Source organism: Schizosaccharomyces japonicus, assembly GCF_000149845.2.
Source record: "Schizosaccharomyces japonicus yFS275 unplaced genomic scaffold supercont5.2, whole genome shotgun sequence".
Lineage (NCBI taxonomy): Eukaryota > Fungi > Ascomycota > Schizosaccharomycetes > Schizosaccharomycetales > Schizosaccharomycetaceae > Schizosaccharomyces > Schizosaccharomyces japonicus.
The window spans coordinates 386,488-408,678 of NW_011627861.1; the positions used below are offsets into that span (position 1 = coordinate 386,488).

At 42.8% G+C, this 22,191-nt stretch overlaps 10 protein-coding genes across 10 annotated transcripts; 6 read left to right on the forward strand and 4 right to left on the reverse strand.

Annotated features, from left to right (window-relative positions):
• Positions 1 to 15: 15 nt before the first annotated feature.
• Positions 16 to 5,774, forward strand: SJAG_03077 (ATP-dependent RNA helicase Dhr1). Its single transcript, XM_002174208.2, has one exon. It carries the CDS (start codon positions 43 to 45, stop codon positions 3,733 to 3,735), a length of 3,693 nt encoding a protein of 1,230 aa, XP_002174244.1. The 5' UTR covers positions 16 to 42; the 3' UTR covers positions 3,736 to 5,774.
• On the reverse strand, positions 4,052 to 4,969 carry SJAG_03078 (hypothetical protein; the record flags this gene model as incomplete). The annotated part of the gene is made up of 1 exon (XM_002174209.2): positions 4,052 to 4,969. One exon carries the CDS (start codon positions 4,967 to 4,969, stop codon positions 4,052 to 4,054), a length of 918 nt encoding a protein of 305 aa, XP_002174245.2.
• Positions 5,775 to 5,875: 101 nt separating the features above from the next.
• Positions 5,876 to 7,804, forward strand: SJAG_03079 (membrane transporter). The gene has a single exon (XM_002174210.2). The coding sequence runs from the start codon at positions 6,075 to 6,077 to the stop codon at positions 7,518 to 7,520; it is 1,446 nt and encodes a 481-aa protein (XP_002174246.1). The 5' UTR covers positions 5,876 to 6,074; the 3' UTR covers positions 7,521 to 7,804.
• A 2,864-nt stretch (positions 7,805 to 10,668) lies between these two features.
• SJAG_03080 (fungal protein) lies at positions 10,669 to 11,540 on the forward strand. Its single transcript, XM_002174211.2, has 2 exons — positions 10,669 to 10,823; positions 10,877 to 11,540. Exons 1-2 carry the CDS (start codon positions 10,776 to 10,778, stop codon positions 11,171 to 11,173), a joined length of 345 nt encoding a protein of 114 aa, XP_002174247.1. The 5' UTR covers positions 10,669 to 10,775; the 3' UTR covers positions 11,174 to 11,540.
• SJAG_03081 (heterotrimeric G protein beta subunit Git5) lies at positions 11,479 to 15,566 on the forward strand. The gene has a single exon (XM_002174212.2). The coding sequence runs from the start codon at positions 12,047 to 12,049 to the stop codon at positions 12,971 to 12,973; it is 927 nt and encodes a 308-aa protein (XP_002174248.1). The 5' UTR covers positions 11,479 to 12,046; the 3' UTR covers positions 12,974 to 15,566.
• SJAG_03082 (mannosyltransferase complex subunit) lies at positions 13,054 to 14,830 on the reverse strand. The gene is made up of 2 exons (XM_002174213.2): positions 13,702 to 14,830; positions 13,054 to 13,623 (listed from the first exon to the last, which is right to left on the reverse strand). The coding sequence occupies exons 1-2, from the start codon at positions 14,698 to 14,700 to the stop codon at positions 13,402 to 13,404; spliced, it is 1,221 nt and encodes a 406-aa protein (XP_002174249.1). The 5' UTR covers positions 14,701 to 14,830; the 3' UTR covers positions 13,054 to 13,401.
• Positions 15,567 to 15,790: 224 nt separating the features above from the next.
• SJAG_05290 (AGC/PDK1 protein kinase Ppk21) lies at positions 15,791 to 18,136 on the forward strand. The gene is made up of 5 exons (XM_002174214.2): positions 15,791 to 16,109; positions 16,214 to 16,450; positions 16,504 to 16,608; positions 16,692 to 16,831; positions 16,897 to 18,136. Exons 1-5 carry the CDS (start codon positions 15,837 to 15,839, stop codon positions 17,822 to 17,824), a joined length of 1,683 nt encoding a protein of 560 aa, XP_002174250.2. The 5' UTR covers positions 15,791 to 15,836; the 3' UTR covers positions 17,825 to 18,136.
• Positions 18,137 to 18,337: 201 nt separating this feature from the next.
• Positions 18,338 to 19,669, reverse strand: SJAG_03085 (GTPase activating protein; the record flags this gene model as incomplete). The annotated part of the gene is made up of 2 exons (XM_002174215.1): positions 18,338 to 19,042; positions 19,130 to 19,669. 2 exons carry the CDS (start codon positions 19,667 to 19,669, stop codon positions 18,338 to 18,340), a joined length of 1,245 nt encoding a protein of 414 aa, XP_002174251.1.
• A 377-nt stretch (positions 19,670 to 20,046) lies between these two features.
• On the forward strand, positions 20,047 to 20,789 carry SJAG_03086 (ARP2/3 actin-organizing complex subunit Arc21). The gene is made up of 4 exons (XM_002174216.2): positions 20,047 to 20,072; positions 20,119 to 20,218; positions 20,283 to 20,558; positions 20,605 to 20,789. The coding sequence occupies exons 1-4, from the start codon at positions 20,067 to 20,069 to the stop codon at positions 20,745 to 20,747; spliced, it is 525 nt and encodes a 174-aa protein (XP_002174252.1). The 5' UTR covers positions 20,047 to 20,066; the 3' UTR covers positions 20,748 to 20,789.
• A 169-nt stretch (positions 20,790 to 20,958) lies between these two features.
• Positions 20,959 to 22,162, reverse strand: SJAG_03087 (methyltransferase N2227 family protein; the record flags this gene model as incomplete). The annotated part of the gene is made up of 2 exons (XM_002174217.2): positions 21,659 to 22,162; positions 20,959 to 21,575 (listed from the first exon to the last, which is right to left on the reverse strand). The coding sequence occupies exons 1-2, from the start codon at positions 21,948 to 21,950 to the stop codon at positions 20,959 to 20,961; spliced, it is 909 nt and encodes a 302-aa protein (XP_002174253.2). The 5' UTR covers positions 21,951 to 22,162.
• Between the last annotated feature and the right edge of the window lie 29 nt (positions 22,163 to 22,191).

The window sequence follows — 22,191 nt, forward strand, 5'->3', positions numbered from 1 at the left end:
CATATTGAAATTGATATTTATTAATTTGAGCAACTGTTGTCGATGTTTTTCTCGTTTACATGTTATTTAAATTCATTTATTGCGTGGACTTCTCGCACGGGTGCGTTAAACTGCGTTCGAACACTAACACCAAATCCTGGTCGCCGGAGGCGAGACAGTGCAGAACGAACCTGTCGTTCTCTTCTAGCGGCAGCGTGTAAGTGTGAACGTTTATTCTTCAAAATGGGCAGGCTGCGTCAACGGTTCAATGAGAAGGGCCGTCAAAGCGGTATCCAAAAGATGCTAAACTTGAAGCGCGCCCGGTTGCCTCGCTCTATCCGTATACAACAAAATGAAGAAACAAAAGATGTCGTCGCTTCAAATGTGAGTTCTGAGACTTCACAGACTAAGGACCCAAACGCAGAAATTATTGTTCCCGAAAGCGAACAACAAAGGAATGAACGCAGGAAGCAATTGCGAGAGCAATTACTACAGGAAAATCAAGATACCATGTCTTCAAAAAAGCGGAAACGTCTGGAAAAGTATATTGAAAACAAACTTAAGAAGGAGCGTACCAACGAACTTATTAAGATTGTTGCTGAAGAAAAGGTCGATACTGCCCTTTTGTTGAGTTCTAAGAACTTTGGTAAGAAGCAGACGGCCAAAGAGCGCCTCCAGCGTTCATTTCTTGAGGAAAAAAATGGGTTGCCTATTTCCGATCCTGACAGCAAGCTCGTCCGTTATGTCGAACGTCCTACGTCTAATCCCTTCCTTTCTGATGCTGCTGCTGCTGGCTCATCTCAACAAAATGCTATTCAGCCTTCAAAGGCCAACGAAAACAAAAAACTTTTTGGTTTTGGGTTTACGGCCGATGCATCCACTGAATCCGGTAATGGTTTGGTTGTTCGTCCTAAGAAAAAGAAGGTAATGGTACAACGTCTGAAAAACTTGCGAAATGCAGAGTATGATTCTGATGAAGAGGACTATATGAGTACCGATGAAGAGGAATCAGAAAGCGAAAACGAGGGTTCAGATGCTGTTGATGAGGAGGAAGAGCAAACAAAACAAGATGATGCTGTCAGTGAGACTTCAGAAGAATCAGAAGCCGAGGAGGATTCTTCAGAAAATGAGGAGACAGCTGACACTACCGAAGAGGATACAAAGCAGAGAGCTGAAAAGTTTAAGCAATGGGCCACAAAACAGATGGTTGGTGAAACCGAAAGTACCGAAGTTACTATTGATCCGAAGAAAGAGGCTACTTTTGAAGCTTCTAAAAAGGCCTACCTTAAAAAAGTTGAGCAAAGAAGAGAGATTGATGCTGAGGTTGACGTTGTTGCTGCCAGTCGTACAACGCGATTCGTAATAGTCGATCGTTCTGAAGAGGTTCAACAAAGCAGGTTGTCATTGCCGATTATGAATGAGGAACAGCACATTATGGAAACCGTTTTCTTAAACGACGTTGTAATTATTTGTGGTTCGACTGGTAGTGGTAAGACCACTCAAGTCCCTCAATTTCTTTTTGAAGCAGGCTTTGGTTTAGCAGACAGTGATACACCTGGCATGATTGGTGTCACGCAACCGCGTCGTGTTGCAGCTGTCAGTCTTGCAAAGCGTGTTGCCGAGGAGATGGGCAATATGGCTTCCAAGGTTGCCCATCAAATTCGTTTTGATTCAACAGTCAGTCCGGAGACTGCCGTCAAGTTTATGACTGATGGTGTTTTGTTGAGAGAACTTGCGTCCGACTTTCTGCTGACTAAATATTCAGCAATTGTCGTGGACGAAGCTCATGAAAGAAGCATCAATACCGATATTCTTTTAGGTTTGCTCAGTCGTATTGTTAAGTTGCGTCGCGAGATGCACTTATCTGATGAAAATGTCAAGCCTCTCAAGCTCATCATCATGTCTGCTACTCTGCGTGTATCTGATTTTGCTGAAAATACTCAGCTCTTTAAAATTCCCCCGCCCATCATTGAGATCGGCTCTCGTCAATATCCCGTTTCTATACATTTTAATCGCGTAACGCAAGAGAACTATCTAGAGGATGCGTTTAATCGTGTTTGTAAAATTCATAAAACCATGCCTAGTGGGGCGATACTGGTTTTTTTGACTGGTCAGCAAGAGGTCGAGCACTTATGCAAGTTGCTTCGCAAACGTTTCGTAAAAAACGCGAAGGATAAGGAGCGGAAGATACCCATTCGCGCGGCTCGTAATGAAGTGTCTTTAGAGAATGAGGATATTCAATCCGATGGAGAAGACGAAGAATACATAAAAACGGAAGATGAGGATTCTATAAAGTTTGACGCCAGTGCTGAGCCGTTGCATATTTTGCCCTTGTATTCTCTTTTGACTACTGAGGAGCAGCTGCGTGTTTTTCAGAAACCGCCCGAAGGTTCTCGCATGTGTGTAGTAGCAACCAACGTGGCCGAGACGTCGTTGACTATTCCTAACGTACGCTATGTCGTTGACTGCGGCAAGGCCAAGGAACGTGTTACGGACAGGATTACTGGTGTCCAACGTTATGAAGTGCAATGGATTAGCAAAGCAAACGCTGAGCAAAGAACTGGTCGTGCTGGTCGTACTGGGCCCGGTCACTGTTACCGTCTCTTTTCTTCCGCGGTTTATGATCGTAGTTTCCCTCTGCATAATTTGCCAGAAATTCTTCGTGCTCCCATTGAGGGAATTGTTTTACAGATGAAAAGTATGAACATCGATAATGTGGTGAACTTCCCTTTTCCGACGGCTCCCGACCGTGTGAGTCTTCAAAAGGCTACTCATTTATTGCAAAACTTGGGAGCATTGGATGCATCAGGCAAGCTTACAAAGCTGGGTGAGAACATGTCGTTGTTCCCCTTGCCACCCCGTTCTTCTAAAATGCTGGTCATCGGTCAACAACACGCTTGTCTTCCCTTTGTAATTGCACTTGTCTCTGCGCTCACCATTGGCCAAATATTTGTTTCTCGACATGCTTTGCAGTACAATTCAGCTGACGCTGGGGCCAACGAAACTGAGGATGATGGCGATGAATCAAATGATGAAAAATCGAAACACAAGGATGCACTGCGCCGGTATTATCAAGTTATTGACAAGTTTTCTACGCTCGAACCTAATGCTCCGGTTATGCGTTTGTTGAGTGCTGTATGCGCTTTCGACTTCGCCAAGGATAAATGGTCGTTTTGCCGCGAAAACTTCTTACGTCAAAAAGCTTTGGAAGAAGTTACGAACCTGCGTAAGCATATCATCAATATTCTGAAACGCTATGTGTCGACTTCAAGCAGTGATTATACGAGGCTGCAACTGAAGCCACCCAGTAAACTGCAAGTTAAGGCTTTGGAACAGATTGTGGCAGCTGCTTACATTGACCAATTGGCGAGATACGAACGTCTAAAGAAGGCGTATGTTACATTATTTCCGTGTGGTGCCGAGTCTGTTACATTTCATCCGGAGTCTAATCTTAAAACGGAACCAGAGTATGTTGTATACTCGGCATTGCATCAGAGCGCTAGTGGCCGCACATATATACAGCCATTAGTGCCTATCGCGGCACAACATATAAGTCGCCTTGCTCCGAAGACGAGTTTGCTTTCTTATTCAAAGCCATTGTCCTATCCTCCCATTCGTATGTTAAATGCGACAACTCGAGAATGTTGGGTTCTTCCACTCATCGGTTCCAACACCGGTTCGGGAAATGCTTCCTGGGAGCTGCCTGCAGAAAAGATTACTCAAAAGCGACAAGATGGTCGCTGGGTAAATTGTTAATGAAGTGTTCAAAGGGGAGGGACACACTTTGTAACGTTTTTGTCGTTAATTGACATTGCGGTTGACGTTAATACTGATGACTGTCTTACTATCGTCTAATAAGTTCATGGCTCCTGCAATAGGCGTGCCAACGCTATTACTACCGATTAAAGCTGGTTATATTTCATTGGGTTTTGTGTACAGTAGGTTTTTTTGGTTTTGTTTGAAACAATAGAATTCATTAATCATCAATAACTTCGTGTAGAAAGGAAAATGTGGAAATGCAACGAGATGGTAAAAGAATTAGTGTACAAGGACAGCAAGACAAAAAGATATGTTAAGCGTCGAGTTCCATTTCAGAATCATCAGCGTCTGCTGCAACTAAAGCGGCATTGGGCAGTGGGTGCGTAAATAGAGGGGATGTGTGTGCTTCTGTTGGCATTATGGTCATGTCAGTGGGTTGTTGTTCCTCATAAACAACAGAGGGAGGAGTAGCGTTTGCATTGCGTTCAGTGTCAAGCTCCTCGTCATCAAGTTCCTCAATTAGAACAGACGAGGCCGGTTCTTGATGCACAGTTCCCCATCGTTTAGACGAGTCGGGTTCGATAACGTAGGGTGCGCCAACTTTGTCACTGTTGGATGGATAGCAAATCAAATGACGGCATTGAGAACCCGGGGAATACAATTGTGGATGCAACGTCAATGAACTTGCAGCTGAGAAAGATGGATGGGCCAAATTGTTGCTTCGATTGTTGGTTGGGAAGGGAAGAATATGGACGCGATTATTGCGGTGAGGGTGATGCACAAGGGCTTTTGAATCAGTAGAGTTTTGTACTGTAGAAGAAGGGAAAGACTCCAACACCTCGCCAGTGTTCATGTCGATAATTTGACAAGCTTCATCTTGTTGGGGAGTGCTCAGCCGACCACGTTTGTGAGGAAAAGCTTCTTCTTCCTCTGAATTTTGTGAAACCACAGAGCCATTCTGTAATTGCTGCTGCGAATCAGCGACCAGCGCTGTTTCAGGGAAAGTATCCGGTGATGGGGGACGAGAACGCTTCCGTGCACGAAAAGAAGGAGCGTTCATGTTTGTAAAAGAACCGTTTTGTAGAGGGAAACAGCCACTGCTCCATTGTGTTCTAGGAGCAGTGTGCGCATCAAAACGTGTACGCTTTCTACCGGGCACAAATGCATTGTTGGACGGAGGAGGAGAAGTGTTTTGGAACAAAGTCTCTGCAGATTCTGCGTTCCGTTTCATGATAACAACAATTATAACAAGAATAAGAATAACTGAAAAAATAATCCAAAAGAGGATGCCAAAAGGAAAAAGAAACGGAACAAAATGAAGTTACAAATTAACCAAACTTGAAATGAGAAAACTACTTGACGTCTTGAAATGAAAAGATATAGCTATCAGGTCGACTCTTAGCAGGGTCACAATAGCAACCAATGTGCAATGTTGTACCTTTACGGGTTTTCACGACTAAGGAGTGAGAGATGACCAAGCTTTGACAAAGTAGTTGCGTCAGTGAAATTAAGAATAAAAAACAGATCCGGATAAAACTGAGATGCAGACGTTTAAGTATTAAATGTCAATGTGTAGACGATTCGTTCTACGTCTTCCGTTCACACAAGCGACGTAGTTGTGTTTGTTGTCTGGAAACTTCTAGTACCGAGAAGAAGTCTCAAGAGATCTTCACGAACAACGAACAAAAACTAAACAGACATAGAACGTGTGCTCCGACGCGTAAATTGTGCTTTTATACGCACGTAATAACAGTATCCACAAGCAGAACGTCTTGGATACTGGTGTATGGAAATTACACAGCACGCGTTGAGAATTAAGGTTGTGTGGGGGTAAAGTGGGTTGGCTTAATTTTGTCGCAAAACCTTTAAGCTTTTATATAGTAATCACATGATCGCTGCTGTACTCTCGCGACACAAGTCACCACCAAATCTTGCTTTCTAAGGCATAGATTAGAATGCTAGGTCAGTTGGTAGTTCATGTGTTGCTTGCAATGTATGCCAGTATATAATAAATAGTTATCATTCTAGAATCCAAATCCGGCGTGTATTTTTCTTATTGTGCTCTGTAGCTGCGCTCTTTGGTCGAGTCGGATTGGGTGGTGACGATAAGAACTGTTTTTTTTTGTAACAACTAAGCCAGCTGGAGACTATTTGTCTTTCGCAAAAGGACAGGCGTAATATTTAGCGACCTATGATTGTCGAAAAGATTTCATTTTCGTGTATTGGATATTCTATGACTTCATGTTCCCAACGCTGTTATCTCCGCGGACGAGAAATTTGAATTGCCTACTTATAGAAGTTGCTGCGTGAGATGTCCTAGTAAATCATTAGAAGCAATGAAGTCAATTGGTGATTCTGAAGAAATTTCCTCGAAGAATGAGCTCGCCCAAACACAAGTGGACGAGGTTGAGTATGATTCGCATGATGCACATTCATGGCCCCTGCGCCAAAGGTTAATCAATCTTGCTCTCTTCTCTGCAATGGCATTCCTGAATCCCTTTGGATCTAGCATATTTGTTACAAGCATGAATGACATTGCCGTAACATTTGGTTCCTCGGTTTCCTCACTTAAGCTTGGCGTGACAATGTATGTCATTGGTATGATCATTGGGCCTATGGTGGCGTCTCCGTTAAGTGAACAATATGGAAGAAGGCCACTGTATTTGATCGGATACACAGTCTTCACCCTCTTGCAAATTCCAACTGCACTGGCAGTTAACTTGCCCATGTTCTTAGTCTTTAGATTTTTCTCAGGTACATTTGGTTCTTTTTCTCAGGGCATGGGAGGCGGTAGCATAAACGATATGTTTACCAAAGTTGAAAGAGGAAAGTATATTGGCTACTACTTGTTGGGTGTTACATGTGGACCAACCCTTGCACCTGTCATCTCTGGATTTATATCTTCAACTGGAAAATGGAGATGGGATTTTTGGCTCTTGCTCATTCTTTCAGCAGTTGTGACGGTATTTTCATTTCTGTTTCTCAAAGAGACTTATAAACCTGTTTTGGATCAAAAGAACAAAAATGCGCCATCGGCAATTGAAAATCCAGTCAATGCAAAGGTCCCGAAAGAAGGGGAGGCTGAAAGAGAAACCATATTTCGCATTCTAGTAGATGCACTTGCTCGTCCACTTTTAATTCTCATAACAAGACCCATTGCAATTTGCATGGCATTAATCCAGTCAATGCTTTCAGGTGTCTTGTATATCTTTTTCACTGGAATTCCCGAGATTTGGGAGGGTGAATATCATTTTTCTGTCCAAATGGTGGGTCTTACTTATTTAGGTCTGATGGTAGGAATGCTCTTTTCATTGCTTGTTATATTGCCTTTCAACCAAAAGCTTTATATCTTCTTGGTCAAAAAACGCGGCGGTCAGGCAGTCCCGGAGCTTCGAATTCCCATGGGCATTTTAGGGTGCCTTCTTTGCTCAACATCCATGTTTGTATTCGGCTGGACCGTACAATACAAAGTCTTTTGGTTCGTGCCCGTTCTGTTTTCGTCTTTCCTTGGCGCTGGAATGATTTTAGTCTTCACTACACTCAATATGTACATTGTTGATATTTATGGCAGATACGCAGCTAGTGCAATCGCTGGTACCAATATCCCAAAGAATATTTGCGGAGCTACGTTTCCATTGTTTGCAGGGAAACTTTTTGACAAACTCAATTATGGTTGGGGTTTCTCACTTCTTGGATTCTGTACTATTGGTTTGTCTGGAACGCTTCCCTTTTTGTATTTTTTTGGTGAACGACTCCGGCGCATAGGAACGAAAAAGAATTAATACGGGACTAGTGACAGGATTGGCAACCTTAGTTGATTTTTGTGTTGCTGTGATTGAATTATTTATGAATGTTATTTATAAATTAAGACATGACATGACATTTTATAGATACTCTGAGAGTATCTTCATAGAATTTCATGTATTTATAACTATGGCGAGAGTTGCACGAATCAATTAAAGAATCATGTAGCAGCACTAGTTTTCTTTGCAATTACTCGATCACATAAAATAGCGTTTTACAAAGTAAATTCTTACAAGCAATGGATCCTCTGTCGGATGGTTTATTTCTGCTTTTCTTTTTGTTTTTTGAACAATTACATTTTCATTAGTAAAAACAGTTGCTACTGCTTTATACTGATTTTCTCACTTATCAGCAATTCGCCAAGTCAACAAAGCCGAAAACGTTAATTGAACTATGCGACGATGAAACCGCATTGTTGACAGAAAGAGGGATTTCATAGTGATGAGTATATAGTGTGTGCGCTCCATTTTCGCAAGATGGCTCTGGATTCAAGCGCAAAATCTGTCTTAATGCGACAAATACGAACAAACTGCACGGCAGCTTTAGAATGTTGCGTTTCAAGACGATTCTGGATCCTTAAGAGTGAAACTAGTAAGGGTAACTAAAACTATGTGAATTTATTAAATAGCATTGAATAAAAAAAGTTAATTAGAAAGGAAATTAAAATAATAATATAAACAGAAGGAGAGAAATGGAAACAAGAAAAATATTGCGATTATAGTTAACAATAGGAATATCGTCTTAGTGGAAACTGGTCATTGATTTTATTATTCTCACAAAAACGAACAGTAGTGAACGGAAATTTCCCTACAAATTATTAATAACATGACGAATCTTAATATTGGAGGCATTTAAGCCGGGTCTTTTATAAATTGACATTATTATAATCCATTGCTCAATTTGAGACACGAACCGATTTCATCATTTCATTCCAGTGATGTTTGATATAAGGGATCTGGCTACAAAGCACATTGTCTCAAACGGCAAACTAGCAAATTCTGTTTGTATACCAAATTTAAATGAGGGAACCGTTAAGCAACAGCTGACATGTCGCAACTCTTTTTTTGAACAACTGTATAACTTGGAATTTGATTAGCAGCCCCTACTTCGCCCAAGGTGCTACACCGATCAACTCTCCGACCTGAAGATTACTTTCTTGGTTTTGTTGGTTTCAAACACATTCTAAATTGAAGCACAGTTTATTGAGAAAAATAATATTATTGGAATTATGAATATCCCAATGGGTAGAAGCTCAATTGGCGATTGCTAAGGAAGAAACTTAAGCAATGATGCTGCACGCATGTTAGTTACGGAAAAAGTGTACTCAAGGAAGGAAGCGAATGCTCGAATGAACCTTTAAGCTCATCCAAGCGAGTCGCTTTTCGCTTCCTTTTCGGCAAGTTTACTTACCAGTTGTGGTAAGGAATGGCGACATGGTGGTTGGTGGCATCAGTCTTAGCGGGAACGTTGAAAACGGGAGCAGAGTTCATATTGAGAATTGAAGAAGTAGTAGTAGTTGTTGTAAAGATGAATTGATTCGTCTTTGGATGGTGAAAGCGGAGGATTATGGACACCTATTTATACTATTTCCCAAGACAATTACTTCTCAATCTACCATTCTTCGTTGTCACAACTCCCCCAAGATGCGCCTTGAATTTCGCACTATCTTCGCACTCTTAGTGTTTTCTCCAATGGATCTTGCGATATCAGCTTAGCAACGAAAGCAATCTTAGCGACTTTACATGCGGCTCCCTTACATGTCTCAGTTTTGTAAATGTGGTCCTGATTCAATGACAAATCCTGTCTGTTTCCGAGTCGTACACTGCCACAATCTCATGTCATACTTGGAATTCTGCTTGCTTATTCAACACTTCACCCCGTAAAGTCAAGCGACACTGTAAAAGAAACGAACAGTCGTTCGCATGTTTAATTCACTACTCTTCGTTTATCATGTAAGCTTCATTAACCGAGGCATTTAAACCAAAGTGTCCATAACTCAAGTCCCAAGGGAATCCGACTAAAATTGATATGTCTTTTCTTCTGAGTGGGCAAATTTGGGATGATATTATTTCAATTGGACGTTCGAGACACTATCGTTATGGTTGCAATTCTCACTAAATTATACAGTGACTGTGTTCATAGAATGCTCTGCAACGCAATATAATACCAAGGGGTTCACCATGTATCTCATAAACAATATCACTATGCATTATTAATTGTCGTCACGGTTAGAAGATTATTTAATTTATTTAGAAAAAAAATGCCTTGCCAATTCAAGAGAACAAAGGCATTATAATGCAGCACAATTTATGTTTTAGAGTCAAAATAATGATTCTCTTACTGTTCCAGTTTACATAATGGACTTTAGCAAAAGGCAAGAAAGCTAGACAAATAGTCATCGCTCAACGCAACATTTTTCCACAGCCGAAAAAACGTGCTATATCAGTAAATGGGTAACAAGCCCAAACACGCTCTCATTGAGTTATTTGTGGACATACCGATGCTTCTGTCACCACAGCCATCATCATTACCCATCGTTATTTTTTTTAAAAAAAAAAAAAAAAAAAAGAATACCCTATTCCCCTTTTGTTTCTCACAATTTCACTATTGAATAAAGGTCCATTTACTATAGGTTTAGCCCAAACAGTCATCTCAACTCGACCGAAATAAAGTTTCGCTTAATAATTGAAGCCGAAAATACGCGAAAGTCTGCGAAAATGCGTACACAAAACAGACGTCTCCACAATCCAGTAATTGTTTAACGAGATGAATAAACAACACGGTACAGTAATATTCATGTATTTAAAAAACGTAAACCGCTTTTATTGACAACTTTAATAAATGAACTACTTCGAGAAAAAGGCTGCCTAAATAAAACAGAACTAGTTTAAAAAGTACTCCTCAGGTAGAACATTCCTGATCTTACACGCCACAAGTCTAAACTACGCTGTGACAAAACTCTTAATCCGCGCTGTAATAAATTACTGCGCAATGGAACAACGAACCCAGTATACACACTTTCTAATATGCCAACATCCTCTAATACTAAATTCCGACACTACATTGCACAGCACTATTTCTCACTAATCCACACTAGTCTCTGCTAACCCTCACTCCACCACACTAAACCCTATTCTCCCTCTCCTCGTTCTCCGCCTCCTGCCACTTCTCCAGAACCAAAAACTACAAAACGCTGTTTGGCTTGGTTTGACCGTTTCTATATCACAAATACCATGGCAAAGTCCCTTCGTTCGAAAAGTGTGAGAAGAAACAAGCGTCTGGTATGTTTTTCTTGTGTGTATTGCTATTCATCTTTTACTAACCATTGCTGCAGTTGAGAACAAATGTCTTTCAGCCTGTGATTGACGACCGGACGAACCGTCTTGCCGACCGTCTGCGTGACCAAGTCAACGATTTGACTGACAAGAAGGATAATAACGTTGCCGAGGCTGCCCAAAAAGAAGTTGTCGACGCGTCGGCCGACCAAATGATGACTGACGAGGCGAAATCAAAGGCCAGCGTTTCCACCTCTGGCCCTCGTAACAGCAACCGTGACATTTGGGCTAAAAAACACTTGAAAAAGGGTGGTCGTCAGAAAAAGAGCAAATTTGCCAAGTTTTTGAAAAAGTAAATGCCGCGTGTGCGGGTTTTACGCGTGTCACAAGGCGACCTCTAGTGGTTCTTATTACTGTTACTACTTCGTTGTCCTACGACAACGCTTTGTGACGCGTCATTTGTATTCATGGATGGGTTCGGACTGGTTATACGGGTTCAGGCGGATGCATTGCCTGCACCTTGGCTTTCGCACTTTTGGGTTTCGGTTCTTCCTTACTATTCTTCTTCGTCCTTGTTCGACAGTGTTTTTTCCGTAGTTTAAATTCTCGTTCTCATTTTTGTGCTGGAAAAGGATCTGCGCCCGTAGATCAATTCTCGGTGATTTTTCTTCGGTACTTTGTGTGTGATCTGCATGCACTTTTTTGCCGGCTGCAGATCCTCCACCAACTTTCCATCTTATCAGATACTCCCAACACATCCACCCCCTTTCCCGCGTTACCCGGGCAAGCCCCATCAAACGTTATTTGTATTAAACTTTTTACATCATATACGTCATAGAATCGTATTGTCTGTGATACAAGACGCCGTAGGGCTGTGAATGCAACCTAACCAGTGCCATAACACAATTGAATGTGACTCGTGTTTAAGTCGAGCCTTTGTAATTTTTGTTGTAGAGCTTGGTCAAAAATCCTCAGAAAACCGCAGCATTGATTTTGTGCAATTGAGAATCGTCTCTGACTTGTTCTTCCTTTTTAACGAATTGCTGCTTTAACGACTAAATTTTGACTTCATACGTTGCTTTTACGCCATCTAATCATCGTCTACGGATACACTTTTCTCAATTTTGTATTATTTGCAGTGTTTTCTTGGTTCAGCCTCATAACATTCGTTTCCAATCGACAGTATTTTTGCTAGTTTATGAGTTTTACGTTTCTTTCATACAACAAACATGGTTCTTTCTTCTCAAAAACGAGTAACTGCCCCTTCACTGAAGACGGCAAAGGTGTTGCGAGGTCAATTGGGCAAAGTCCCCAGTATCGATTGGTCGAAAAACGGAGAGTACTTGCTTTCAGCTTGTACTGATGACTTCCTGCTTGTGTGGGACCCAAAAACTTACAACCGTGTTGCTCTCATTCCCGTGCCCAACATCTGGGTCATGTCCTGTGCGTTCTCCCCCGACACAAGCACTGCTGCAGCCGGAGGATTGAACAATGTCTGTCGCATAACGCGTCTAGATAGCGAGGAGATTAGCTCCTTTGATCTTCTCGGACACAGTGGATTCATCTCCTCTTGCCGTTACATCAACGAAAATAGGCTTCTCACTTCGTCCGGCGATAACACGTGTAAACTTTGGGACTTGCAAACACAGCAAGCCGTTTCCACTTTTGAAGGTCATGAGCGCGATGTAATGCAGATCGCTGTTCACGACGCTCAACCGCAGACATTCGTGTCGGGCAGCCTTGACGGCTCATGTCGCGTTTGGGATGTACGGACAGCCAAGTGTGCGGCTACGCTTGTTTCCACAAAAATTACAGAGTATAATGCGGTGACAATGTCTCCCTTTATCCACTGTTTTGCTAGTGCCGGTGAAAACGGAATCGCTAGCGCTTTCGACATCCGAGCCTTAGGACAAACATTCGAGTATGAAAATCCGCAGGGGACAATGCTGAGCTGCATCACATACTCCGCTTCTGGGCGACTTCTGTTTGCCGGTAACGGCAGTTCCAGTTGCAACGTTTGGGATACAGTCACACAAACTTCTGTCGCAAATCTTCAAGGTCACGAAAAACCTCTGTCGTGTGTTGCGATGCATCCGGATGGTACGACGCTGGCATCATCTTCATTGGATGAGTCTATACGTCTTTGGCACATGTAATGGCAATCCGACAATCAATCGCTTGCTGTAAATTTTTTTTTGTTCCTCCGTTCTTCGTGTTTTTTCGATGCCAAACGATGCTTAGAATCAATACTTTTTATTACTGGAAGGAAGAAAGCCCCAAAAGTGCTACATTCTTTTTTTTTTGTCCCTTCTCTTGATGTCCTATTCATATCTCTATTTATATTCAAACACTGACGATCTCATGCAATTTTTTTTACTTACTGAATAAGCACCTGTTGCAAGTGAAACATGTCATTCCCGGTTCGTAGCTAGCCCACGAAAATATTGTTGCGACTCCCTACCATTAAGACCGCGTGTGCTGTTTCCATAAACGAGAGTGTGCTTCCCTACCATTATTTTCCTTTTCTTTCTCTTCTAACAAAGCAGTGGCACACAGACACGGATAGGGAAAAGCGTTATCTCACTCAATCGAGAAAACCACCCATGATACGTGCCCATTCTTTTGTGCAGGATCCATCCTTCGTCTCGATTTCCGGCACATCGTACGGACAATCACAATTGCATCCATACTCCTGTCCACAATGCTGAATAGTAGAGTGCTGATAGCCAAGGTCACGGAAATAATGCACTTGAGACTTGGATAAAAGCAGACCTGCTGCCAACGAATGAACGGGTGCATCTCCCCACTAAAGTCTGTTAGTAAAAACTCGAATATGGAACTGGTCTTGTAAACCTGGGTGTATAGTTGACTGCAAAAAACATACCCGTTCCGCCCAGAAGCCACCGGCCTCTTCAAGTGTGTTAATGTAATCCATATAAGCTTGGCTTTGGAAAAAGTCAACGCGAGCAATTTCAAAGTTGCTCCAGAAATGGCACATATTGTACTGCTGTCCATCGAGCTCCTCTAGCGGAGGCTCAGGTAACACATATACCGATTTTCCTTTTTGCTCTTCTTTCAATTTTTCGACAGTGTCTGAGTAAGACATGTCGAGGAAGAACTCCCACATGTCTGTCGTGTTGAGATTGTACTTCTTCTTGTGGGCCAATGTGTACCGGAACAGGTTTGGAACTGTCTCTGCCAATTCTCGAATCGCAATAACGAACCCATACACTTTGTTGTGCTTCTGCATGTAGTAAAACGGGTCGTAACTAATGTCACAAGAGAACGTTACATCGGGTTCGAGACGCCAGTACCATTCATACTTCTGAATGAGCGGATGCTGGAAAAAGGTGCCAGAAAAGAAATGACACATTTTATGATAGCTTGGCATGCTAGCATAAACCACGCTCGTTTGTTCTTCCATGACCTCCTTGACCCATTCACGGTCGACAGTGGGAGGATAATCCCAAAGCTCAGGTGCAATAACTCCGAATTCAACTTTGCTGTTTGTGTACTTGGACACAGTCTGTTTAAAATGCTCGGTGAAGGGTTCGTCGTTTAAGAAAGTGTATGGGTAATTGAAATGACGATTGAAACGTTGTTCAATATTCTTCATACTGGAAATTACGCCGTCCAGTTCGGAATTTCTTGTCAGGACCATAAACGTCGCATTCATTCGAGGATGGAGAGTGGCTTCTTCATGAACATTTTTACATCCCTTATAGAATGGAGCATCGTGATTTTCCGTTACGGGTCTTAGCTTTTTCAGGTAATACCAGTGTGTGTTTTTCCAGTACGTGTGTCCTAGGAACAACAACGCAACAATTGTGAACCAGAGAAGCAAGAATTTTGTACGTAGCAGGCGAGATACCGGTCTATCCATTATGTTTTACAAAGACCCACGCGCCAGGCACGGGTACACTTTCTTGTTTCTTCTGTGATGCGCGGGCGACTGCTAAGGAAACAACGCTAAGCATCTCGGTCAACTGGGTAGATGAGAAGTGACCGAGGTTCGGTGACTATTGACAAAAGAGGTCCCCGTCAATTTGGCCGAAAAAACTCCGAGTCCGATCAAGTTCGGTGTTCTAGGCTGCCGAAGGCCGGACAAGAAGAGGAAGGAACTGAGGCTCTGGATTGTTGCGAGCGTTGCAGACACTCAAATTGACGTATGTTTTGTGCTTCCGCTGCAGCGGAACGGCCTTCGCTTCCGTCGTCCTCTTTTTTCGCGAGGTTTGTGTTCGCAGCTCCTTCAAGCTGTACACTATTTTATCAACGCTTCATAAATAGTTGCTAAAGAGTACTGTGTATGAGTTTCAATCGGATGGAAGACATGGCATGAGCTTCAGATTGCCTTTATATGCCCATGAGCATCTTTCGCCGCGGATTTAGCGGTGCCGCCTCTATTACTACTCGATCTTTACTTCGTTTTCAACGTGCAGTTCTATAAATACATGTGTTCAAGCACGAAATGAGCATTTCGTTTGGTATGGCAGAATGAACCTTGCTCGTGTAATCTGCGTGTCCTTCCATGCAGAACAGAACGTCACGAGAACATTTGTTTTCTTCATTTACTTGTCAATTTGTCGTTTTTTACACTTTCGCCTCTTCATGTAGCTAATGCGTAATCTTCCATATGATTGGAGCGCAGTATTTTTTAAAGTTAATTACCGCGATTTCATTGGCTAAGATACGATTACTTTATGTCATGGAGTCCAGCCATAAATGGAAAGAAAGAGTGTGAGAAGAGGCAAAACCGAAAACATGACAGCAGTTTTTATTAGACATCGGTTATACAAACGAAATACGCCCCAGACCCCCTTTTCATCCCTCAACTAGCCAACCTCATTCTTGCTTTCGCATCTCGATCCTTCTTACCACCCTCGCCTATTCGAAATAAACTTATCTTAGTGTCTACTTCTGCTGATTGATTACGTCGTAAGGTTCTCTTCACGTCATAATCGGTTGTATATTCGGGATAATTAAGTTTGTTGACTTCCCCTTTTGCATGCCACAGAATTCATGAATTTGCAAACTTCGGTCCCAGGAGACCATACGAGCTTCAGAAGCCGAAGACTTGACAATGGATTGCCGAGAGAAAGGGACCTACCGAAAGTCCCGGCAAAATCGCGCGTTCTGCCGGATTTTGCGGACCCAGTTTATGACAACAATGTTCCGCGCCCTGTACACGGCGTCCGAGGAAACACAGGACCTGTTCAGTCTCATATTGGTGCTTTAAAAAATCGTGATGACTATTTAATTGGCAAAATTGTAGGAGATGGTTCTTTCTCAAAGGTAAACACGAATTCCCACCGTCAGCTTTTCAGCACAAACGACGAGAATTGCTCGAAAAAAGCGTCATAGACAGTATTACTAACAAACATCGTTGCTGAGATTAGGTCCATATTGCTACAGACAAAAAAACATGGAAAGAATACGCTATAAAAATACTTAGTAAGCGTCACATCGTCAAGCAGAAAAAAGTGAAATATGTCACAATAGAGCGGGACGCTATGATGCGTCTGAATGGGTTTCCCGGTATTATACGCCTGTTTCATACCTTCCAGGACGACCTACATTTGTATTATGTCTTGGACTACGCCGAAAACGGTGAATTGCTCACATATATCAAGAAGGTACGGACGAGGATAACGACAATGTACGTGTTTGTACTAATAAGCTTATATAGTACTCTACGTTGAGTGAAGACTGCGTCCGTTTTTACGCAGCTGAAATTTTAATGAGTCTAGATTTATGCATTCGCATGGAATCATCCATCGTGATATCGCAGAAAGTATGTGACTTTCGGGGTGTCACTCGTGTGCTAATTTTTATTTTCATTATAGCATTCTACTAGATAGAGGAATGCATGTCAAGATTACCGATTTTGGCACAGCGAAGCTGCTGCCGACGAAATACGCCCAATGCGATGAACATCTTGTCTTCTCCAGTGCATTTGTTGGCACCGCCGAATACGTATCTCCCGAGCTCATCCAGCGCCAGCATATATGCAAAGGGTATGTTTCCTTTTTTTTTTCCCTCTGAATTCGTCTTTCATAGCATACTAACGAAACGAAACCAGATCCGACCTTTGGGCTTTTGCCTGTGTCGTTTATCAAATGATTACGGGTGCACCACCTTTCCGTGGAACGAATACGAATCAAATCTTCGCCAAGATCTGCAATGCTTCATACACATTGCCCACTTTGTTACCCTTAGGACTCTCTGAGTTGTTTGCAGAACTCTTCCAGCCTCAGCCATCGCTTCGAGCAACAACCGACCAAGTCAAAAGTAGCGTTTTCTTCAATGATGTTGTTTGGGATGCGTCCGTTCTGTGGAAACAGCATGCTCCCGTCATGAGACCATATCAGCCAGCACTCAAGTTGAACAGCTCGGCAACGAACCTGGCACCTAACAACTTCAAATCTACGGTAACGGCTGCAGCGGCCGCAAACGCCGCGGTTGCTCATGCTAATGTATCCTTGAAACAGCACGAACGAGCTGTGAGCCAAGGCCTGCCGTCAACAATTCCGCCTAGACACATCTCTTCGAGTGGCCATTACTCACATTCTCACACATCCTCTCATGTGCAGCGTCAACCCATCGACCGTTTATGGTACAAGCTTCTACTTCCAAATGAACAAGTACTCGAAAATGGACTCATTTATGTTTCACTATTGAACAAATCGTCGGGCAGCAAAACCCCTTCGAAACTACCTATGCTCTTCTTTTCTCGGAAAAAGCAACGTATCCTCTTAATAACTAGTCTTGGTCGTTGTCTTTTTATTGGGAAGGACAAGCACGGGAAGAATTGCATAGAAACTGAAATTGACTTGAGTTCTGATGGAGTCACTTTTCATGCAGACGAAGGCAGCCTTAAGCGCTTTATGGTTGAAGACGATTCATGCACGAGAATTGTGGAAGATCCTACAGGACATGCTGAGGAGTGGGTCCAATGCATGAAAAATGCGGTCTCTTTATCCAAGGAATACCAGGCAAACGCTGCTTAAGGTACTTTGTCTTAGTGCCCTCCACTCCAGTGTATTGCACTTTTCTACTTTTGGAGTTATTAATGAGTTACGAAGTTTTGTATGATTCAATGGCCAGGAACCGTTGATCCCCTTTTTTTCCGTTGTTGTTTTCATTAATCATGCCCCTACTTGCTTTTGAAAAAACGAGGTTGTATATAGTAGCCACTTCAATGGAATCCGAAATGACAAGAAATGAGTGTAATTGTAGTTTGTATATGAATATTACGGAGAATATCATTAAACCAGCAGTACAACATGTCGCCTAAATTGTGGACATGTCGATTATTGAACCAAAAATGTGTAGATAATGGGACGTACAAGGTGATAAAAGAACGACTGTATCAGGGTATTGAGTGAATGCATATACAGCAACCGAGAATGTTGCCAAGATGTTGTTGTTGTTTTTTTTTGTTTGAAATAGATGGATACAAGAGTTTGGAAAGGAATGGTAAAATGAAGAAAAGGACAAAAGAACGAGACACCCCTATTCATTCAATGAACCATGCCACACGCTTCTCTAGTACGCCGTTCAAACGCTTCAGACGGCATCTCATGCCAATACTGTTTAACATGAGCCATGAGAGCATTGTCATTTTGAACAGGAATTGTTCCTGACAGAGCCTGCATGGCTCCTTCAAAATCAGTATCCATTATCACTTCTTCCAAACCACGGAGAAGTGCCAAAGCCACTGCTTGCAGTAGCCGGATTGTTTTATCAGCATCACTTCCCATTAACAAAAGTACGTCCCATATACGAAGTTGTGTATGGAAAGGTACACATTGATGGAAGATGGTTAGGTACCATCTCGTTACAAAGGCCGAAGGTTCTATGCCTAAATCAGACAATTTGCTGCCTGTTGGCAAGTATTCCAGCTCATTTTTTAAGGTGTCGAATGCCGTCAACAGGTTGGTGAATCCGAGTGTGTACAGTTTCTGCATGCCATGTTTCTCCATAATGGCTACAAGGGCCAAAAACGCAGAGTCCTCTGGCAAATAACTCAAAAGAACAACAGTGATCGATGCCATACCCTGTACATACCCAATACTTGGCATGAAAAGCGCAAATGCATGCAGGACACGAAACAATGACCGTTGTCCACCGAAATAACGTCTTCTGAATAATATATGCGACGCCGCTGTCCGAGGAACATCCAAATCAATCTGAATGTCGTAAGCACACTCCATTTCGCAAAGTCTCTTTATTACTGTTAGTTTTGGTCATAAACACACCGGTGCAACACTTCTTCTCGCCGAAGTGCGAACACACAAACGGCAATTACATACGTGGTACTGCTCGGTGAGAGCTTTCTTTTCTGTGTTAATGCCGAGGAATGATGACCAAGCGGTGGAGCGCCAGCAATCGGGTACACCTTTGAATGTACGACGAATAAGTTTTTTATTTAAACAGAATTCAAACACTTGGTTACCGGATTCCATCCGGACTTGGCACATGTCGATCCATTTTTTTGCTCGATTGTTTTCCTTATCCTCAGCTTTGGCAATGTTGATGGACGAAAGGTGAGGAGTGAATATGTCACAGTCGTTAAATCTGGCAATATCCTGTGCATAGAAGACTCGTTGTGTCAGATGTTTTGCAGCCTTATCAAGCCGTAAGAACTTCTTTTTGCCTGGTTTTAGTTGAAGTTGTTTAAGGGGCAGACTGTCTGTTTCCACGTTTCCGTACCGGTCCACATGACCCGACAACAAGTATTCATCTGTTTCATCGCTTTCTGGCGACAGATGCGGCCGTAAATCGCTGTTATTATACAAGGAATAGATCCTCTGTGTTTCGTTTGTCGTCTGAAAGCTTGAAGCAGAATCCATCAAAAATTAACGCGTCGCGTAAGCATGAAAGTTTATATTGTAAATGCAACAGAAGACGCGTTTTCGGTAAATAAGCGCTGTTTACTAATTCGAACTGTAGTCCAGAAACTCGGATTGAAACTTTTAACCTCGGTAATGGTACGGGACAAACAGTTACCGGAGCGTACCGTTTTTTGGGAAACGCGTAACAAATACGTTCCAGCCGTTATTGTGTAACAACACCCCCATTCGTTGCCCACATCAGGATTGGTGGGTTTGTGGGGGTGTGGGGTGATGTGGGTTTCCTCGTACTCCCACTGGCGGAGTGGGGGACCCAATCGACGGGGTCTCGGTTAGCCCGACGGCTAAGAACACACTTTCTTCCATACACAGACGTACAGGTCGTAGCTCCAAATTCATGCCCGTAAGTGTTCCGTGCATGTTGAATGATGTTCACTGACAGATTGTAGGCATATCACAGTTCGTTTCTCGGCGCTGAGAATGTTCGCGTCACCGGCAACATGGCCGTTCTCCCATTGAAGACCAAATTTCGCGGTCCTGCTTATCCTGGTATGTCTAAAGACATGCTGACATCTTTTGTTGAATTTTGCTGCTGACCGGCTGTTTCTTGTAGCCAATGACGGTGAAATGGATATCGTCGACGAATGTCTTACCCTGTTTCGTGCCAATTGCTTCTTCCGAAACTTTGAGATCAAAGGTCCGGCTGACAGAACCTTGATTTACGGAATTTTGTACATTAGTGCAGCTTTGAGTAAACTGAATGGCCTTTCTTTACGGGATGCCGAGCGTCAGCTTAACAGTTTTGCCTTGGAGAACTTCTCTCTGCCTGGATCACCTGGTTTCCCATTGACCGGATTGTACGCTCCTCCTAAGGATGCTCAAGACTCTGGTACGTGATTGGAGCTGCCTCATGAGCGGATTATTAACGGATGCAGAATTAATGCGTGGATACTTGACGCAATTCAGACAAGAGCTTTCACAACGTCTTTTGGCACGCGTTTACGCTGATGACATGCAAAAGCCCAGCAAGTGGTGGATTTGCTTCAGCAAGAGACGCTTTATGAACAAGGTCCTTTAAGCCATAGATGCCTGTAATGAATCATACATAACCAAGGAGAGAAGGGGAGGTTGAGCCAGTGTGGTGTACGTGTGGGTATGTATATGTATGTAGATGTATATGTATATGCACAGATTCATTTTGAAACAAAAGTTAGTCCTTTTCGGTTCCTGCATCGCTTTCGCTGTCATTGTGCCTCGTTTCCGCACCATTCGCGGGTTTTCGTGTGCGTCTAGCTTTTTCTGACCAGTTGAGCGACCCAAAAGTGTGGATGATAGATCCACTCAATCATACTTCTTTCGTCACCCATGTAGCCTGTTGAGAGTTCACGGTGCTGGAGAATTTCAAACCCCATTTTCTTCATCACACAGAACAGTTGGTCGAGTGTAAGCTCAAGAGTTGGCACGGCTTTTGGTCCAGGTTCTTCCGGGCTGTTGGAGGGGACGTTACTTGTTTCGAAATGATACAGTAAGGGGCCCAAGTTGATCCAATAGCCTCCCTCTTTCAAACAGTTTGCAATAGCTTCCAGATAATCGATTACGTTTTTCGCCGTGTCAATGAAAAAACACGTAGCCAAAACATCACACTCATTGGCACAATCTTTGCTTCCGTACACATCGACAAAGTCGCCAGCTGACATGGTGAAGTTGGGATTGTTGTTTAAGGACTTTTCGGGAACGATGTCCGGAATGGTGATTCCTCGAACGTGATCTTCTCGAGACTTGTGATTGGAAAACGTGTGAATGAAAGGATGAATTTCAAATTGATCCACTTCTGCCGTATGATTCAGCATGAACTGGGAGGTTAGCAGCATGTAGTAAGATAATTCATTGCCTTGACAAGCAAACCCTAAGCAAGTTAGTAAGCATGAAACAAACGGGTTTAGAGGAATACACTGTAGCAGCCGTAACCCAAGTAGAGCGTCCACTAACCCTTCACAGCAATCTCAAACGGAAGTCGTCCAAGGCCACAGCCAGGAACGAGCACAGAGACTTTGCTTCTGTCAAATTCTTCTAAGGGGAACAAACGTTCCAACTCGTCGACAATGGGTTTGTACGATAGATCACGTTCGCGCTGACCTTCCGCACTCCAGTCACGAACAAGCTGTTTTATGGAACTACAAAGCAGTTGCATTTGATCCATATCGACGCGCTCCAACTTTGTTTCATCGAAATCCGGCATAAACACAGACGCGTTGGAACGTATAACGGTTTCCAAAAACATGCATTTTTGTCGATACAGCTGTCGACATCAGATAAATGCTCTAGGAACTTTGTTTCCAATGCTCCCTCTAACAGCAGCTCCAATTGATGTTCTGGAAGCATTGACATATTTTTACGTTTTTGTTGAACAACAGTGTGCTGAAACTGTCGATACACGAAGAAACTGCTCATTACAGAACGCAACAGCGCCAATTCTTCTTCGTCGGGCTCCATTGTAAGTAACTTGAGTTACGACTCTAGCT

Bases quoted from the DNA above. Each gene is read 5' to 3' on its own strand.
- SJAG_03086 (XM_002174216.2), top strand. The intron at 20,219-20,282 runs GTATGTCTAAAG...TGTTTCTTGTAG, and splicing joins TCGCGGTCCTGCTTATCCTG to CCAATGACGGTGAAATGGAT. The intron at 20,559-20,604 runs GTACGTGATTGG...TAACGGATGCAG, and splicing joins TAAGGATGCTCAAGACTCTG to AATTAATGCGTGGATACTTG.
- SJAG_03082 (XM_002174213.2), bottom strand. From the start codon at position 14,700: ATGGATAGACCGGTATCTCGCCTGCTACGTACAAAATTCTTGCTTCTC. The intron at 13,624-13,701 runs GTATGTTTTTTG...AACAGACTTTAG, and splicing joins GTGGCTTCTGGGCGGAACGG to TGGGGAGATGCACCCGTTCA.
- SJAG_03079 (XM_002174210.2), top strand. From the start codon at position 6,075: ATGAAGTCAATTGGTGATTCTGAAGAAATTTCCTCGAAGAATGAGCTC.
- SJAG_03077 (XM_002174208.2), top strand. From the start codon at position 43: ATGTTTTTCTCGTTTACATGTTATTTAAATTCATTTATTGCGTGGACT.
- SJAG_03080 (XM_002174211.2), top strand. From the start codon at position 10,776: ATGGCAAAGTCCCTTCGTTCGAAAAGTGTGAGAAGAAACAAGCGTCTG. The intron at 10,824-10,876 runs GTATGTTTTTCT...CCATTGCTGCAG, and splicing joins TGAGAAGAAACAAGCGTCTG to TTGAGAACAAATGTCTTTCA.
- SJAG_05290 (XM_002174214.2), top strand. From the start codon at position 15,837: ATGAATTTGCAAACTTCGGTCCCAGGAGACCATACGAGCTTCAGAAGC. The intron at 16,110-16,213 runs GTAAACACGAAT...TGCTGAGATTAG, and splicing joins GAGATGGTTCTTTCTCAAAG to GTCCATATTGCTACAGACAA. The intron at 16,451-16,503 runs GTACGGACGAGG...AAGCTTATATAG, and splicing joins TGCTCACATATATCAAGAAG to TACTCTACGTTGAGTGAAGA.
- SJAG_03081 (XM_002174212.2), top strand. From the start codon at position 12,047: ATGGTTCTTTCTTCTCAAAAACGAGTAACTGCCCCTTCACTGAAGACG.